The 19,842-nt window shown below is 35.3% G+C and overlaps 1 protein-coding gene across 9 annotated transcripts in view; it reads left to right on the top strand.

Moving 5' to 3' along the window:
* The window catches only part of Nckap5 (NCK associated protein 5), a 969,537-nt gene that overhangs the window by 331,706 nt on the left and 617,989 nt on the right, over nt 1-19,842 (top strand). For all 9 annotated transcript variants that reach the window (XM_046447215.2, XM_046446521.2, XM_058581637.1 and 6 more), the window contains one exon: nt 7,101-7,174. In XM_046447215.2, coding sequence (XP_046303171.1) covers nt 7,101-7,174 — 74 coding nt within the window. The remainder of the gene's footprint in view (nt 1-7,100; nt 7,175-19,842) is intronic.

Genomic DNA, 19,842 nt, shown 5'->3' with positions numbered 1-19,842 from the left:
TAAGATTGAGACACCTTTCTATTTATTACCTTGCCTGTGTAATTCCCAGTGTGGGTATGTTCTTCTTTTTTTGTGTTTGCCGCGCAGATGTACCTTTTCATTAAGATGACAAAATAATTTTTCGAGGGCAGCATCACTTGTTATGGTAGTTAGTCGTTTCCTAATTGTGGAAATTCCTGTATCTAATGATGTTTCTGTTGGTTTGAACAGCTGGCCTCCTTGTTGCTTCTTTGCCGAAAGGTGAATTGGGAATTCTCCATTAGTTTGCTTTCAGAATTTCACAAGCTTGCCATAAATTATGCTGATTATAATATGAGGATTATTTGGAGGGATTTTGGATATCTATAAGGTTTGATAGACTATTGTATTTCAAATTGCCCTTCCAATGAATGACACCTCAGAATTTTGCCTCATTGGGATTCATTTTTAATGAGCCTCTCTCAGAAGTGACCTGTTTTAGACAACAGGAGGTTCACTTTAAATGCTGCACTTACATGCAGTGTTCAGTGTATCTATAAACCTCTAATCACTTTAAATGTTTCATATTGATTGCCCTGAAACCCTTGCATAAAGAGAAATGAAAGGCAAACTTTCTGAAATGTATTTTTAAAATGATTCTAATTTTCAGAATTTTTAGTCAAGGAACAAATAGATGTCTCTTTAATGCTGTACCTTTTATAAAAAAAAAAATTAAAACATATAAATGTGCCTTGGTATAACTTGATGTTCCTCGCCTCCTTAATCCCAGCTTTAGTGGAATGTTTTTTTATCAGAACATGGACAAGGGCAAGAAGAAAGAGGTTCATTGTTTCAAATACCAGCTTAGCTGTAGAATAATATAAAGGAAATTGCTTTATTGTTATATTGTAAATCCAGCTTTCTACAATTTAATTATAATCAAATGTTTGTGAACATTATTTCTGGAGGTGTATTTCTCCAAATAGCATTCATCATCTAAAAAATATTTATAGTGCACATATAGAATTTTAAAATTATAGAAATAGAAGCATACAGAAGAAAATTTAATTTATACTACAATACACAGTGTGCTTTTTAAAACCTTTATATACATTTCCTGAATTGTGATAACATGTATATGTAGTTTTACATTCAACTTCCATTTCATATTTTATTGAATGTTTTGCTTTATATATTGCTAGTTATTAAAGAATTCTAATTCTTAATGAAGCATGCTTTATTTTAATCATTTTAGAAACAGATACACCCAGGTTTTTCAAATTTCACATATATTTTGAACATCATTTCCTTTATCTGATTATTTCCTCAGAATTTTTTTTAGACCTAAACCTCTAGATCAAAGGTACATATACATTTTAAATTCACAAAATGCAAAACCAAATTGCTTTCCCCAATTGTGCAAATGTAGCCAAAGCACATCTTTGTACTTTCTCTTTTTTTGTTACCAAGTCGAGTACAAAACAACTTTTGTCCCTATGTATGAAGAAACTTCTCTTTCCCTGCTCTGATCCTCCCTCTTCCCATCACAGACAAAGATGTGGATTCAATATCTTCTGAGATACTTATGTTTAATTTTATAATCTATTAAACAATGGCTTAACTACTTTCAACCCTTCCCTTTATATTGTGAATCCCATATCAATTCATTGATCAGATATTGGATGTGTGCATAAACACACACATATCTGGTATGTGTTTTTTATTCGTCACTTAGATATTTGATATGCACCCAGATACCTTTAAAATATGCATATTTATCTCTAAATGTTTAATTAAAGAAGCGAGTTCTGTACTTTCTGAGTTCATGAATACCTAAGAATGTCCCTCTTTTTTTTTCTATATAGAAGCTACTTGTTTTAAAATAATATTTTGAGTTTCTCTGTATAGTTAACTTCAATGGGTATTAGGGTTGGCCAGGAGCTATTGAGCCAACTCTTCTTAATCCTTGCTTAGAAACCTCTTAGGATGTTTGCAGCCTTGTTTTTAATTTTTTCCCTCACAGTTTTAGAGAGCTCTCATGCCAGTGGATGTGTGGACTGTCCTCCATTAACTCTACTGAGATTCTGATGAGCCTTATTTATGCACATAAATGAGCCCTTTGTTTTCTATCCTAAAATGTTTGTTAATTATCTGTTTACATTATAAATTTTACTAAATACTCAAAAGGTGTGATTGTTAAGCAAGCCTGTATTTTCTGCTCTTTCATTGGTCATCTCTATTCATTTTCATCTTTATACTTTATTTCTTGATTTAGTAGTATAATGTTTATTTTGCACAGAATTGTGTGTCATCATTGTTGACTCTCCTACTCCTATCTAATGAGAGTTTTGTAATTTTCAGGAAAGTCAATAGAAAAATATATTCCTCAAGTTAGTAACAGTAACATTAATAAAGTTTGTGCTCTGAGAGAGAGAGAGAGAGTTAGGCAAAGCAAGCCTTGGGAAACTGACATTTTTCATCGATGATATGTTGCAAATAATATATAATGACAATAGAAAAAATGTAGATCATTTTTTAAAATTTCTAGATTATAGGAGACTTAGTTTTCACTGACTGAGTTATGCACATGCTAACTTATTGCATAGAAATTAGTAATGGAAGGTTAGTGAATATGTACTTGATCTGGTCTTGGTTGGGAGTTTGATTTGTTTCCAAATGAGATACTGGGAAGTAGACTTTATTCAAAGTGAAAATTTCAGTATCAATAAGCCAAAACCCATTGCCTATACGTGTCTAAAGCATCACTTTGTGGTGGGGAGAGTCATCTCATAATAAAAATAAGAAGCAGATTTCAATTATGTTACCACAGTTTGTTTCCTTAATTCTTAGCCCACCCTGCTCCCTCTAAATTTTGTTTCATTTTGTTATCTTTGCTGCTCATTCCAGTAATCTTAAATCTAATTCTGCCCATCTCGGTATTTTTAAAAACTTTCTGCACATGTCAGAGAGACCATGTCTTTCTAGACACTAATAAACATGTGAAGGGTCTTTCTAAAACAACAACAACAACAAAAAAAACTTTTATATTTTCTTGTCAATGGTTGTCTGACTCACACCCTTTCTTGTGACTGAGAGTGATGATCTTTCTCTTATCCTTTGTTAGTTTTCATGGTTCTGTGTTGTGACTTTTCTATTTGTTCTGAAATGATTGGTCCAGCACTCTTACCTCCCTGTGCTTTTGATATTCTGGAATGTTGGAGTCTATTCTTCAGTAGGTACTTGGTACCAAAGTTCTAGTAGTAGCCACTGAGCCCTAAGCATTTTACTTAGTGTGACTAGAGCCCCAGGGTACACCATTGCCTGCCCTAGTGCCACCCCACCATTATTTTTCTTGGAGTTAATCTCCAAATAGATGGACAAAATTCCCACTGGGAGTACTCCTGTCATAATCTTATAGAATGAAAAGGATTTCTCATGAGTTATCTAACTTTTATAATTCAGGGACCAGAAATAGTAAACATATCAGGGGAAATCCTAAATTCTTTTAGGTGGGGGAGGAATGGTTTCACGTAGCAAAAAGTACACGTGAACATCATCTTTTTTCCCCTTTTCATATCTGTTAGCCTTATGTGTGTAGGTGGGTAGAAGGGGCAGGTAATAAGCTATACCCAAATATTTAAACAGGTAAACTATACTAGGTGTTAGAAATAGGAGTGCTACAGATGAAAAGAAAACTACAATGGGGAATGGAGAATCCATAATCTTACTTTCCCATTATTAAGTGTTTTTAAGATTTGTCTTCATAGTTATTTTTATGAAAAACTGGATAAAGCCAGTTTAAACAGAATCAGCTTATATTGTTATTTGAAATAGCTTTTAGAATGCAATCTGGTGACAACTATATTTAATGATCGGAAATCTGTATTATTTGACATAACAAGGCAAAACAAGACTTGGGAAACATTATCTATGAAAGTTTTTATAGATAATGTGTTGCAAATACTGTACAATGACACCAGGAAGATTGTAGATGAGTTTTCTTTTCTAGATTATAGGAGGCTTAGTTTTCACCAACCAAATGGTACACATATGAACTTAGCGCCATATAAATTAGTAATGGAAGAAGGATTAGTCAACTTGATGTGAAAGAGTAACTGCGTTTCTCAGGAAGTAAGAAAATAGTTTACTCTGAGTCAAATACAAGCAGGAACGTGTATTCAAGTTACCCAAAGTGCCATTTTGAACAGTAGAAGAGGATACATGAATTTTTATAGTCACAAAACAAAAGAAAAACATAAACCAGAACATTCACCAAATACATTAGTAGGGCAGCAGGTAGGTGAACTGTAGCAAAGTGGGGGCCATCTGTCCCATGGCTTTCAGATGTTACCTACAGCATTCTTGGCTCTAAGGCTGGTGCACAATACAGGCTTCCTAAGCTTAGGAATATATCCTGAGATTTTTTTTTTTACTCTAATAGTCACAAGATGTTAAGTCACATACAAAAGTTAAGGTGAATGGCTATTAAAAGGCCTGAGATAGTCCAAGGATAATTTTGGCCCTTGACCTACAACATTCCTTGTTTCCATAGTTGCAATTTTATTAGTCAGCCAAGGTCAGTCTGCAGGATCTTTAATACAGATGCAGCTTCTTCAGAGAAGCTGTACACTTAAAATTCTTGAAGTTTGGTAAAAGAAGAAAAATAAACAATACCCTCGTCTTGTAAAGTGACTGCTCTTCTGAGAAGAGATGTATAGTTATTTGTAAAAAGCTGTGCATAGTTGTACATATCGACGGGATTTGTTGTTACATATTTTTACATGCACACAATGTAATGTACCAATAAAAATGTGCAAAATAAATAAATTCCTGCTAAAAGCTATGCATATTATTTGGCAGGCATGATGATATATATTTAACACAATTTTACCCTTATAACACCTTCATAGCTCAAGTCTGATTTATCCCTCTGATAAAGATGAAGAAATTAAGATTAGAAAGCTTAACAAATTTTCCCAGGGGAATATAGCTAGTAAGATCAAACCAGGATTGAGCCTAAATCTCTTTTGAGTCAAAGGACATATTTGTCATCACTATGTTTTTCAGATTCAACCTCTGACTTGAGCTAATCAGAATTAACAACACATGCATTGGTTTTAGTTCAAACTGTGCATGATTTTGTTTCTGCCTAACTCCAACTTTGTTTGGACTCTGCCCTTCGTATTCCTATTCCTAGCCACACACTGGGATTTTTCCGATCTTCAAATGGCACGTTTGAGATCTTTGAATATACTGAATCCTTTGTTTGCAATGTTCAGGAGGCTTTTCCCTATATGGTTTCAACCTTCTCTAGCAAGTCTTAGCTGATAACAGACTTATTTGTGCTCAGTTTTCCAAAAGTGACTTCACGTGAAATAGCTTTTCCTCCCATTTCAAGTATTCCTTATAATCTGTTGACTTCTCTCATAGCATGTACCTGATCTGAAATTAACTGTTCATTTATTTGCTTGTCTCCCTTTTCAAAAGTACACACTCTTCCAGGGAGTGGTTTTTTCTCTCTTAGTACTGTATCTATAGAACTTAGAATAGCCCTTGGCACATCATAAATGATGAAAATTGTTGAATGAAAAACGGGTAAATGAATTTGAAATTTGATTCCATTTGGTAAAAATGTCTTAATAATCTTTTCAACTGAAAATACTTAATAATTAGTCATTGGTAATGCTGAGCATTCTAAATCGTGTTTCGGCCTTGATTAGCACACATAAAACCATAACCATATATGTTGGAACTTCTGCTTTGGTTCTAACATGCTGAATAGTAGTTTTATTTAACTAACTCTTCAATAGTTACCTGAAAATGAATGTTTATTTATTAGACATAAAACACTTCAGCTAATTATCTGCAGCAGAATAATAATGTCTTGGAAGTGTAAGTTTTTTTTTTTTAACCTAGACAATAATTTAGTATGCACTGAAATGTATTATACTTAGTATACTTAGATTATTTAGAAAGGAAAAGGTTCTTTTAGAACCAGGATCAGAAATTCAAAACTAGGCCTTTTCCATTCTATCAGATCTCACCATAACACCTTTTCCCCCTTATTATACTGATATTCCTATAGAATAATAGATTATGTATAAAAAGGTATTTCAGAAGTAAAAATATCAATATTAATCAAAGCTACCAGTTTATTTTGTATCCCAGGAAACAGTAGGTTTTGAGGGAGATTAATGTCCCCCCATTGGTCCATTGTAGGTAGCTGTTGTGTAGAAGCAGAGGCCTGTGGGAAGGATCTCCAAACAGAAAGGGGAAGAAGTAGCAGAATCAGAATGAAACAATATCATGAGACGTTTTACACATTGTATTTGCTCCAAGTTATCAACTGGACCTCTATTATATGTGAACCTCATATTTCAGAAGCCACAAACTTAAAACATCAGTTGTAATAACCTATGGATTTTCCTGTAGGATTCTCATGTAAAAAAACATAATTCTTAATTTTCAGACATTTTTCTTGAAAATAGGGTTAGATTTACACAAGTGAGTTCACATACACATTTCTATAGAATAAGATATACTGTACCTTTTATAATTTCTTATAAGCCAAAGATTTATCTTCTAAGGCTGAAAAGAAACAAACTCTATTTCTTGTATTTATAAGGAGATGAAAGAATGTGGCCTTGTCCGTACATGTACATGAACACACAGTGAATGAGATACATATATGAAGCATCCTATGTAGTTTAAAAATGAATTTTACCTAAAAATGATGATTATCAAACCAGAAAAATTAAGTCCTGTATTTTCTACTTTATTCATATTCTTTAAAGGTTAACAGCAACACATTGGCTCATTTACTTTTATATGGTAGATCACATGGGCTCCAGTGTACATAATATGAAATAAAGGCTTTTTTTAGGCAAATAGAAGGGTTTTTAGGATGATTCAGTAAAACTTTATTTTCTACAGAAATTTTTTTATTAAAATTAGCACATGATAATAAAGGGAAAATAGTATTCATCTTCAAATGACTATGTTTACAAATCATGGAATCAAAGACTCTGAGACTGATGAGGGTCCAAGGGCTTATCTTGTTGAAAATATTCCTTATAGCAATAGGGATAGAGTCTTAGAATCTGACTATTGTAATGGGGTTTTGTCTTGTTCTGTTGATGCAGGAATACATGGACTCTAATAAATACATTGAGCATCTGCTAACTCAATTGGAGGAGCAACACAGAAGTCTCTGGAGGTGAGTAGAATTCATGTTCTTGTCTTCCTTGTTTGTTCAGGTAGTTGTCTCTATAGCTTTGAAATTGACCATGGGTCAGGAGTTGGAAAAAGGAATTTTCTTCCAATTGGTGCCAGAGGCACCTTTGTGTATAAGAATAGTCAGAGGCTACTTAAAGAATGTGATTTCTTTAGTTAAAGTAAAGAAACAACACCAAAAGCCATCCTTGAGTCAGATGTGCACCGTGCAAGAAGGATGGTGGGAATCCTGAAACTTGTCAAAGTCAAGGAATTAAAGGTATTTCCCAGGGCTGCATGGCAAACTTACAATGTGGTGGGAAATAGAACACAGATTCTCTGATACTAAACTACTGAAAGATTTTCTCTGAAAGGTAAAAAAATGTCTGCTTAAAAGTTCTGCTTCTTTTCGTCTTAAAGGGGAATATTTTGGGAGAACAGTTGTGCAGTTCTCTGATATTTAGTTTTAGTTTTACTTGGTGGGTTCTGACTCTAGGTAAGGAAGCCATGTCAGAAATAGAAATTAATAAAATAGGAGTCACATTCCCAAGTTGTGTATACATTCCATGACATCTCTTGGGAATACACTGGCAAAGATGTTTGACGTGTCATTATTTAGCTCTTTAGGGACCTTATTTTAGAGTCTTGTTGTCTATGAGTACTATTATGAAATTTGATTTTCCTATTTTAAGCTTCTATAACTCTTGATTTTTGAAATATGCTAATGCTTAATTATATGATGCTGCACATGATACTAGAAATTTTTCATGAAATTACCTTAGTCTGGCGAAGGGTCAGCAAGCCTCTAACCTCTTGAAGGGGAGAGCTTTCTCTGTATTCTGAGATGGTAGATAAGTATATAATAACCCCGAGACTTTCTTACCAAACCTCATCCAACTCCATCACCACTGAACTCCAAGTAGGTTATTCCCTCTTCATTCATCTTTCCTAAGTAGTTCTAGTAAAGCACTATATATTTTAATTCATTCTGTTCACATGGTTTACCTACTGGAGAACAGATCTCTGATCATAGTAATAGAAAATATTCTTTTTGTATATATAGAAAAACTGCTGGTAGAATACAACAGAAGTTCAGTTGTTAAGTTTGCCCCAATAACAGGGACAGTTATTTTTATATTTAACTAATACAATATTTGCTGGATTTGTTTGAGAACCATAACCTAGTTTTGATAATTTTCTTTTGTGATCCAGTGTCCTAATAAAATCTACAACTATGCATTTATGGTTGTGTGCCTTTTTAATTATATTCTCCATGGATCTATTAGAAAGCATATTTTTAAACTGATATGCAACTGGTATTTAATACTATATTTCAAATACTTGTATAGAATATTTTATTTATCCTATCTTTCAAGAGAAGAATATACAAAAATGATGACTGCTATCTGATCAAAGAAATTTAGAGTTTAATTTGGTCAGGAAGTGTTTCTTAAATATATCATTGTGGAACAGTAATGGTTTCATGGGCTCTTTGAACTAAATAAAAACCTGCATGAAAAAGGCTATTTTTCCTGTTTTCTTGAGGTAGCTAATAAAAACCTTTTGGCTTTCTCAGATATGATTAAATTAAAATCCTATTTCAGGCATGGAGTTAGCCTAACATAAAGTAAGAGCTCAGAATTTTGTGTGCATTCACTTCCATTTTCCTTCAGAAATATTACTGTTGAAGAAGCAAAGCCTTCTATGTGGAGTTGGAGGATCTAATAAAACAGCTCCATTTGAATAACAATAGAAGGCAATAATGACATTTGAATAGTCAGAATAGCTACCAGTGGAAAAAATGGAAATAGTAGTATTGAAAAGAAAATGAAAACCAATGATAGCAGACTTACATACAATTTACTGAATCATGAAATTACATTTGATTATATTTTGCAAACAGATCCTGACTTGATTGACTTAAAGTAACAGGGTTTAAGATGATTATTACAATATCATAACTATAGCTGTAGCCAAATTGTTTTTGGTGAAGAATATATGAATATCATGGAGCAGTGTGGGAAATTCTTTCTAGTTATGATTAAGTTATGTAAATGCATCATTCATGTGTTGGGGTAGAATCCATGATGTGCAGAGGATCATGAAAATAACATAAATGGTATGTTATTCTCATACCATGTACATAAGAATGACTAGATTGCCTGAAGTTAAACAAATATTCCCATAAACAGTGTGACTCCTCTGATTTTATTGTGCTTTTGAATTTTGGTTATCATGGAGTGGGCTATTTGTCACTGCTGCTAATATTAAATGATGAACTTCCATTTACATACCTTGAAAGACGAGTTCAGAATATATTTAGATCATCCAGTAGTAACTATGGTCAGCATTATTTTATGGCTGCCCCTTTTGAGGATTGATCAAAATCATGGTGGACATGAAACATGCTCTTATTTCTGCTTAGTGAATGATAAGAGTTGGAAAAAAGTGATAGAGGATTGGGTATAACCATTACAAAGCTCCCTTGTCTTCATGAGAGGTTACAAATCTTTACATTTCAGTTGTTTCTTATAGCTTAGCAATCTTCTATAATAAAAACATTGTTATCACATTCAAGTTATTTGGGGTCCTATTTAGTATTCTACTGAAATAGACCTATAATCTATCTCTGAGTTTTCAAAGTACAAAGGAATTTGTGGAGTTTAAATTTAGATATCCAACAACGAGAAATCATTTAGCTCAACTCTTTACACCAACACATTTTTTCTGAAGAGGTAAACTTCTGAGAATTCGTTTAATGAAAAGGATAAAGTCAGAATCTAGAATTGAATCTAAACCCACCCAGATTTATACTTAATTTGTAATTTGTTCTTCATCTCACTGCTTGATTTAAACAAACAAAAAAATCATTACAACATATACACTGGTGTTTAAACACAATCACCATTTCCTGCATCTTTATTTGCTCTGATATGGAAACTTAATATTTAAAGGAAATGATTGCTTTGCACTTGATGATTTTCCTATCATGTGTCGCTATTTCTGATTTGGTTAAATATATCTGTGACTGACAAGAAAGATTATGTTAAGAAAAAAACTGCTGAGAATACTTTCTCCTAACATTCGATAAAAATCTTTATCCATTTGCAGCCTCAAATTAAGAGTTTAGAATAAACACAGACAGTTGGGAAATACAAATAAAATTCATGAATATTTATGGCATTAAAATTACTCTTTCATGCCACATGCAAAATTATGTATGAAAAAATGGATTCAGCATCATACCATAATAATGAAAAGAGGACTGGCCTGGAGATTTTGGGGATTTGGATTTCTGTCTCAGCCTATCCAAATTAGCAGTTGATTAACATCTCTGAGACTGAGTTCCTTATCTTTAAAAAGAAAAGTAGTAATATAACTAGTATTTGAGATTACTGATTGCTGAAATTATATGAACCATAAAGTTTAGAAGAGTGTGTTGCATCTATTGACCATATAAGAATGTATGTTTTTGATAATTCTTAAATATTGTGAATTGATACTACACAATATATATGTATCATAGAAAACTGCAAAGAACAGAGTAGACATGACTACTAAACATGCCTAACAGCTTTCCAGTAGTGTACCCAGAAAATATCAATGTATTCATTTTAGAATATTCATTATTAATATTCTATATTAATAAGTCATATTGGAACCTATAAGTTAATAAGGAAATCTGCATGACAAAAATCACATGACTATCTGGTGAATGAAGAGTGCTAGCTGCCAATCCAGAGATTCTAGATCACCTAAGTCCCTAATCCAGCTGTACCTGGATTAGGTTCTCTCAACCAAGGCACTGTTGGCATTCGAAGATAGATAATTCTTTTTCATCATGGAGATGGGTTGTCCCATGAATTGCAGGATGTTTAGGACCATCCATAGATTTTACCCACTACCTGCCAGTAACATCCCCTACTTAACCAAAAATGCCTTCAGAAATTTTCTGAGAATTCCCCAGAAGACAAAATCGTTTCCTCTCCTCACAAAGAACCAGCACTCTAAGTGATCTATGTGTTTTCCTAAGCATATTCCAAGAAACACTAATACACTAGATCACTGTGTGATAGATATTTTGAGAAAAAAAAGATGAAAGTATGCTGTGGACAAATTTGAAAAATACTAGATAAAACAAGGTTTTAAGTTTTTAAATTGGGAACATCTCAGAGCCATTAATATTGTTAATATGTGCTATGTATATTTATGCAAACATGATACAACATATAATTTTGACTTTTTAAAAAGTCCTCAAATACTACCTATTTTGAAATATTATCTGTGGATAAGGTTTCAGGAACATGCCTTGGGAAATGGTGATCTATATTCTTGATATCCAGATGTATATGACCTGTACTTCCCACCCCCCCCTTCCTCACAGGTCCGGTGCTGGGTGATGTGGTGAAAAGTCACCTAAGAGTGCAAGGACTCCAACTTGTTAGTCAAAGGGGAAAAGGCAATATTTAGAAATGTTAGTCCCAAGTTTTTCACCACTTTCCAGAAGGGTGACACAAGCCTCAACACTAAACTCCAAGAATCTGTAAACTGTAGAATAAAAACTGTTTTCCCTATTGAAGCACTTAACTCCTGCTTCCCAAGGTGGGAAGTGCATAAAAAGAATCTCACTTTTGCAGGGCATGGAGACACAGGCCTGTAATCCCAGCAGCTCGGAAGACTGAGTGAGGCAAGAATATGGCAAGTTCAAGAGCCAGCCTTAGCCATAGCGAGGCAATAAGCAACTCAGTGAGACCCTGTCTCTAAATAAAATACAAAATAAGGCTGGGCATGTGGCTTAGTGGTCGAGTATCCCTGAGTTCAATCTCCTCCGGTACCAAAAAAAAAAAAAAATAATAATAATATCACTTTTACCCGCCAACATACACATTCGTTTATACATAAAAGAGTGATATTAAAATCGCCTGCTGGGAGTCCACATGGCTACTTCTGATGAAAAACAAAATTATTGGTAATGTGTTATCTGGAAATTGTAAAATAAGAGGTAAGAAACAAAAGCAGATACACCCTGAGTAGCATCAGGCTCAGCATCTCCCAGAGTCTCCCAGAGATTTACCTTCTGTGAATCATGGATCCAAGGATGGTGTTATCCAGGCTTCTAAAGAATTAGCATGCTTCTATCCTCATAGGGTTAATTTATGTAGACTAAGGAGATGCCAAGTATTAAACAGGTTGCCTGTGCGTAATCAGAGACCTCCACTGGGAGATCTTAATTGGCAACAAGTAAAATTGCTCTGCATGAATTCTTAATGGTGGACAGTGAATAAAATAAAAACTATGATTTGTTTAAATCCCTTCAAGAGAAAAAAAGGCTATCTCTGGGGGTTAGAATGTGTAGCAAACAAAGAGAACTCAGAGCTCTGTAATAGCAATAAAAGCTCTGAAAGCAAAACATCACGCTATGCCAACTCACTCTGCATCTCTGTCTCTCTCTGCTGAGGTCAAAGGAGACTGAGCTTTACATTATCTTCCCTGCCTCTCAACCCCTGGGCTGAATTTTAAATCATGGCTGTATTCTTGGCAAAGCACAAGTCCCAGGGCCACCCTGGGAACCCATCAATGTCATTCCCCAATTACCCACCAGGGGTTGTTTCAGAGATGCAGACAGTCCCAGCCCCCTGCCAGGATGAGTCTGGTCTCTAAGCCATGCCCTCTGCCCAGCACAAAGGAGAATAAATCAGGGCTGCGGAGATTGGGCGTTGGCACATACTTCAGTGGTTATATCATCCCTTGGCAGTGGAAGGGAGGGCTAAGGGCTAAGTGTATACCAAGGGATGCTTCCTATGGACCACAAGTTCTGCTTTAGAGGAGCAAAGGTGTGTTGGGCTTCTGTCATGGCTCTGAAGCCTCTGATAATATAATATCACTCTCTTTAAGCAGCTGTTCTACAGTGAAAAGGGGTTAGTAGAACTAAGTCCAGAAAGGCATCTGGATGATTCGAACCAGAAGATCTCCAGGTTTCATGTCTGGTCTTGCACCTTTGGATCAATAAATGTTATAGTTTATTTGGGTTACTCTTGTGAGATATGCATATCTGTTTGCTTATGGGGCGCCTGGAGTTTGAACCCAAGTTTTCTGGACCACGGAGACACAAAAAGGGTCAGGGAGCAAATCTGTACTAAGTTTATATCCATGATTTTTCTATTTCATATCAAGTCTTCCTGTCTTTCTTTAGAAGTGTATTAATCTGTCAGAGAACATAGGTTTTAGTTATACTTAATAATAAATGTGTAAAATAGACTTAATAAGCCCATGGGTTTTATCCTTTCTACTTCTCTCCAAATCTTGAATGCAAGAGAAATTCACATGTTTAAATCAAGGCTACTCCACTTCGGCTGCTATGGGGGTCTATAAAAGCACATTTTGGGAGACTCTGACTGAAGTTCAAAGAAAGCCTCCCAGAGGAGGTGGTGTTTTGATCCAAATCTTGGTAGGAGGAGAATTGATGGAGTGAGAGAAGATGAAAACACAATTGTTGAATAATTTGAATTTGGATTGCTTTTAAGATTTTTAGGATGTAACTGTACGAGGATGATGAAAAATTCAGGTTCAGAATTCTTCACAGTTAATCAAATAAGCCACTTTCGAGAGAGAGTGAGTGAGTCACTAAATTAACTTACAGAGATGTGAAATTGCCCTCTAATGTAACTGGGAAAATATCCTCTCTTAAAGGTCAGTTCACTGCATGCACTGAGAACTTGGGTTGCATGACATGTTCAGAGTAGGCCTACTGATGGTTTCAAAATACTTCTCAACAGCTTAATGTTCATTAAGACACACACCCAATTTACCACTATTTAATCTTTAGACATGTAACTTAATGCACACTTGTTATTTTTAGATCCATGCTTATGTTAATATGACAGCCAGGAACCTGATGTGATTTATCTGAAATTAAAATAAAGAGCCTGCAGCAAAAGGCATCTTGTAGATTTATTCGGGGTAATAAAAATCACAAATATTCCCTACTAAGTTGTAAGAAAAACTCCAGCAGGCAGCAGTATAAATGACCTACTTGGCATAAACACATAGAATAAGGCTGGAGTGCACCCACAGTAAGAAATGACTAAGTGCCTTTTTTTAATCTGGAAGGAGAAATGGGTAATTTACCATGGCCTTCTATTTAATTTTAATGGAAAAATTCACTAAGTTGATAGTGTATGACCATACTAGTGATTTTTTTTTAAAGAGATGGTTAGAATATCATTCTACATATCACATCTCTATATGGGCAATCTGTACTTAATAATTTTTTTTCCTTATCTCCCTCATCCCCAGTCTTTCCATATACAGGAAGGGCATTCTAGTAACCACCTCCATTCCCCAGCTCAAGAGAGAAGTGTCTGTGCCTCTCTGAAAAGAGAACATATAAAGCGCATTTTCTTTCCTCAGGGTTTTTAACTATGGCATACTTTATAATTGTATGTCATCAATTAAACTTTATAAGTAACTCCCCAAAAAGGGTGACCTGAATCAAAGAAAAAGGAACAGGTTAATGAGATGAGGAAGTTGTTGGTAGAGACACAGGCTAATTATCTCATGGCAGAGGTAACTTCTGAGAAGGCAAGATCTGATTGGAGAATTGACTGAGGTTGGCAGCCTGTGGCTGGGTTCATGGCCAGATACCCAGACCGGGTTGCTTTAGGAGCCGCCATGCTTACTTGCTGCGCAGGCTCTGCCTTCTTATGAACACTCATTAATCACACTGAAGACAGAGTGTCCATGGAGATAATCCTAGATTTTCACCAGATGTAGAATTTTACCTGACACAGAAGATACTACAGCTGTCAAGTCTGTGCTGCGGTGATGGTCACATTTGACAAATACAACAGACCTCTCTCTGCGTATTCTCTCTCAGCTATTCATCCCTATGAGCAAAATATATGACAAGAACAAACTAGGAAATGAAAAAGTTTATTTGGGGCTCACGGTTTCAGAAGTTCAGTTCATAGTAGGTAAGCTTCATTGCCGTAAGCCTCTGTGACACTTAAGCTAAATACTCCAAACATACACACTGACTCTACTGTCACCCTTAATGGTCCCTATGCCGAGTCCCAACCATGCAGGTCTCAATCACTCTGAATCAGTTTTTCTAATTTTCCTTTAAGGACAGATCTTTTGCTCTTAGCATCTTGACCTATAAGACCAAGTCTTCTCATTCCTCATGTCTCTCATAATGCTCAGCATGAAATATGAAACTAAACGTAAAATTTCATCCATCTTCTATGCATAGAGACAACTGGAGATGCATTTTATTCATCTAGGTTGCTAAGTGACTTAAAAAATTATAGATGCTTAAAACACTTAAGATATTGAAGGGATTGGTGATAGATCAGAAAGAGAAACTACTAAGGGCTTCTGGGCTCACTAGGGATGAGCCCATTTTTATTTGTAAATTCATGTAAGAAAAACAAGTCAAATAAGCTTATCAGAAAGTCATTTGGCTCAGTAGCATGCAGATGCTAAGTGAGATGCACAGTTTCAAGTTAATTAACAACAAATTAAAGATTAGGACACTTGATAAAGAGGTCAACATGGTTAGTGGTATCGAAGGCCAGAGTACTTGTTCTCTGAGACCCTTTCAAACATCTTCAAAAGTACCATCAATAAAATAAAATCTAAAGGCTTGTAATAGCTAATCACATCATTGCACATCATTATAAAGACTATAACAGGTGTCAGTAATAATCAAATGTGTATTTTTATCCTATCATCTTATTCCATTGTTCTACCAGTTATAATCTTGAGCTGCTATCAACTGTATGAATAGGAACACAGAATATCTCTTAATTTTGAAGAGAAGAGAGTTAAGAGGATATCACAGGTTTAAAAAAAATTCATGATAAAATCCAAGGCCTAAAAATCCATGATAAAATCATGAAGCCTCTTCTCCCTGTACTTGAGTGAGAACAACTGTAGACATCTAGACCAAGTTATTTTTACAAACATCATCAGGCATTAATCTGAAAGGTTAGAAAGGTGATCTTATGGAGGAGATCTTGAGAATTTTGGAAAGACAGAACATATACTTGAAATCAGCAGAGCTGAGTAGGACTAATAGTGGTAGGGGTTGCCAAATGGAGGATGAGTTTTCAAAGGATTAGTGGCAATGGAAAACAACGTGAAAAGGTAAAAGAGAAGAACTAATGCCTAAACATAAATTATTTTAACAGCTGCTTTTGATAACCTATTTGTAAAGAAAGCATTTTTTTCTCATTATCCCTTATGATATTACTGATATCCATACTACTCCAGTAGAGACTGGTATTTGGTAGCCTACCAGTACAATCAGGAGTTCTATTCTGATTATTTGGAGAGTCTGCCATACTGTTGCTTCAGTTTCAAACATATACCATTTCTGGTTCCTCCCCCACAGCACAGAGTTCAAATCCTGGTTCTTCTACTCACTGTGTGGCCCTGCAGAAAGCATTTAGGCATTTTAGGCCTTGATGTCTGCTTGTGAGAAAGGCTTGAGATTAATCATTTCCACAGTCATTTCTTAAAGAGTTAATACTTTGATAATTTTTGCCAGTTTTCTGGGTCAATAGGTTGAAATATAACAAATATAGAAAAGAGGTGATAGATTCCTATAAAATCACTGATGTTGGAAGTGGTAGTTTCCCTTTCCTGAAAGTAGGCAGATAACAATTATTTTTGTGAACTTCATTCTCTTCAGGGGCTAACTCTTGCACTGTCTCTTGGCCCTGAACCTTCCAGAGATGATTACACAGCATGCTGGCAGAGGCAGGGTACAAGAACAAGGTCACAGTCTGACCACTTTCAAAAGGTTTTCCAGGAAATCGTTTCATTGAATAATGTTTAAGTTTCCACAAAAGTTAAGAGCACAACATGGTGCAAAAGAAAAAAAAAAGTCAATTGCACGATATTAAAGAGGCAGCAGCAGCTTCTCTAGGGTTATGGTCCCTATTAAGGAAATTGCATTGTCTGATGCTATCTCTTCAGTATTCTATGGAAATTCAGACTCACTGCTAATTGAAAGTCAAAAGTATTTACCAGGAATTATTCACTTGTACCGTTTAATTAATTTTGCTGTTTCTCTGCTTTGGAAATAGAAATATGAATGATGCCGGTTGCAGAAGGTTACTCTGAAAGATAAGTTCTTTGATGCCACATCTGAGTAAAGTTCAGTTCTCATAGTTGCATCAGAATTACACTTCAAGACTTGTGCTTTGGGGACTATTTGCCCCAAGATGATATAATTGTAAATATACCAAAAGTTAAGTCTATCCAAAAATATCTTTGTCACTGGACTGACTAAAATTCCCATGCACAGAATAAAGGAAATTTGTTATCTAGGTAATCACCTCTGAAATCTGCAGCTGCCATCTAAAGGGTATCCTAACATTACTCTCAGTTCTTCATAGCATCTTATCAAGATTTCATTGGCTAGATTAATATCCTCAGAAGTCTGAGTACTGGAATGTTTAGCTAAACCAAATGTTTAGAATGGAAGAGAGGAAGTTGTACCAGAATTGTCACAGTGCAAATCTAAGTATTTCTATTTCTATCCACACACATGACCCTACCATTCCTGACCTCTTCTGTCATTCATTATTCCTAGACACACACTCTTTTCTTGCCTTTTCCCTCCATGCCAAACAGAAAATCTCTACCCATCTTTCAAAGATCAGTCTGGGTTCTTCTACTCTCTATCTCCTAGTGTGGATTCCTCAACCCACCTGGACTCCATCATCCCCTCGCCCCAAACTTGAGACTATACCACATACTTATATATAACAATGTACATCTTATAAAAACTCTGAAATTAATCTTTGTATCTTAATTTTGACTTCCCAAATATTTGTGAATTTGTTGCCTATCAAATGATGGCTAGCATATGATTGAATAAGACAGGTGTTCTGCTAACACATACCAATTTTTTTTTATTTCAAAGGGGAAATTAAAAGTTTTATGTGGTAATCTTGTTGGTTCGATCATATCAAGACTACCTGTTTCATATGTCTATCATAGACACAGCAAACCAAGCAGTATTCACAAAGTCAGTTATTAAAATGGTGTGAGATGCAAAGTACTGAATGACAGTGGAAGGAATTAGAGACATTTAGTTTGGCAAATAGAAGACTAAAGGATGCACCTGATCATTGTTTGAAATGTTCAATGAATTGTCTTGTGGGAAAGGGATTAGAAGCACCCTAGAATGTATTCCAGAGGATGGAGCTATTCAGTTATCTGAAGGTCTTAGTCTGTTTTCTGCTGCTATACTAGAATACCTGAGATTGGGTGATATGCAAAAGTACACTTATTTAGCTTCACAATTCTCATGCTGAACAATAGGGGTTTGTTTGTTTATTTTTGTTTTGTACTTTGGCCCTGGGAATCAAACCTAGAACTTCACACATACTGGGAAAAAGTGCTTGACCACTGCACCACATTCCTAGCCCCTAGTTCTGGAGGCTGGACGTCCAAGATTAGGCAAGTGCATCTGGCAAAGTTCTTATGATCTGTCATAACATGGTATGAAAACAGAAAAGCAAGTGTGTAAATGCAGAAAAAGAAAACAAGAGGGGTGGCCTTACTTTACAACAACTAGTTCTTATAATAAATAACTCACTCAAGGGAGAATTAACCCATTCCCAAGAGAAAGATATTAATGCCAACAGCTCTTAAAGATCTGCTAACCTCTCAACACTGTTACCTTAGGGACAAAATTTCAAAGTGAGTTTGGGAGATGACAAATCACACCCAAACCATAGTATTGTTGCAACCTGACAACACAGCACCAGAGAGGGCTATTATAACATGTATTAGAGATGCTCTTGAGATAGTGAGCTCTGTACCATTGCAACTATCAAAGCAAAACCAGGTAGCTGCAATGTGAAAAGAATTGTGCTCCATTGAGTCCAGATGACTCAACATCTGGCTTTCACACCCTAGTCCGTATGATATATCAGCAACTTCACTTACAATGTCTACTCCATCATCTCTCTTAAAGAATTCATTCAAAGACAGCTTTTCATGTTTTTCCTCAGTCTTTACTTTTACAAAGGAAGTAAGTTATTTTATTCTTCCTCATACAAATTATTGTTCAGTTTCCCACTTAATCATGAACTTCTACTTCACATACTCTAGTCCATCGATTGTCTATCTCTCTCTCTCTCTCTCTCTCTCTTTCTCTCTCTCTCTTTTTTTCCTCTTTTGTAGTTCTGGGGACCAAGTCAAGTTTGGGGCCAAGCACATCAGAGGCAAAAGCTCTACCTCTGAGCTAAACCTCCAGCCCTTCAGTTCTCCTTTTAACATGTGGGGTTCTAATATAAACATGATATATTTTATTATGAACAGATTACAAGTTCAGTTTTAGTTATCCTTTGAGAGAAGGTTATTTTTCTAACTTTATGATTTTTTTCCTTCATGCTACTAATTGTTAATAACCTTTAGGCAAAAATGCCTAAAATTCCAGCATTGCATCATGCATATCCAATTACTCTCTTGTGGGCTCAGAGAATATAAATCATTATTTCAAGAAAGGGCAGAGTGTTTTAAATTTAGAAAATCCACTTTTCTCCACCACTCCGTTATTCCCCCAACCCCCATTTTTAATTGCCTTATCCTGTTTCGGATCTTCATTTTTTTTTCCATAGCCAAGGCTTATTTATGGGTAAGAGTTCTTAGCAG

Source organism: Marmota monax, unplaced genomic scaffold, assembly GCF_021218885.2.
Source record: "Marmota monax isolate L192 unplaced genomic scaffold, Marmota_monax_Labrador192_F-V1.1 WCK01_AAM20220418_F8-fsc00154, whole genome shotgun sequence".
Taxonomy (NCBI): Eukaryota; Metazoa; Chordata; class Mammalia; order Rodentia; family Sciuridae; genus Marmota; species Marmota monax.
This window is presented reverse-complemented; position numbering and strand designations above follow the sequence as displayed.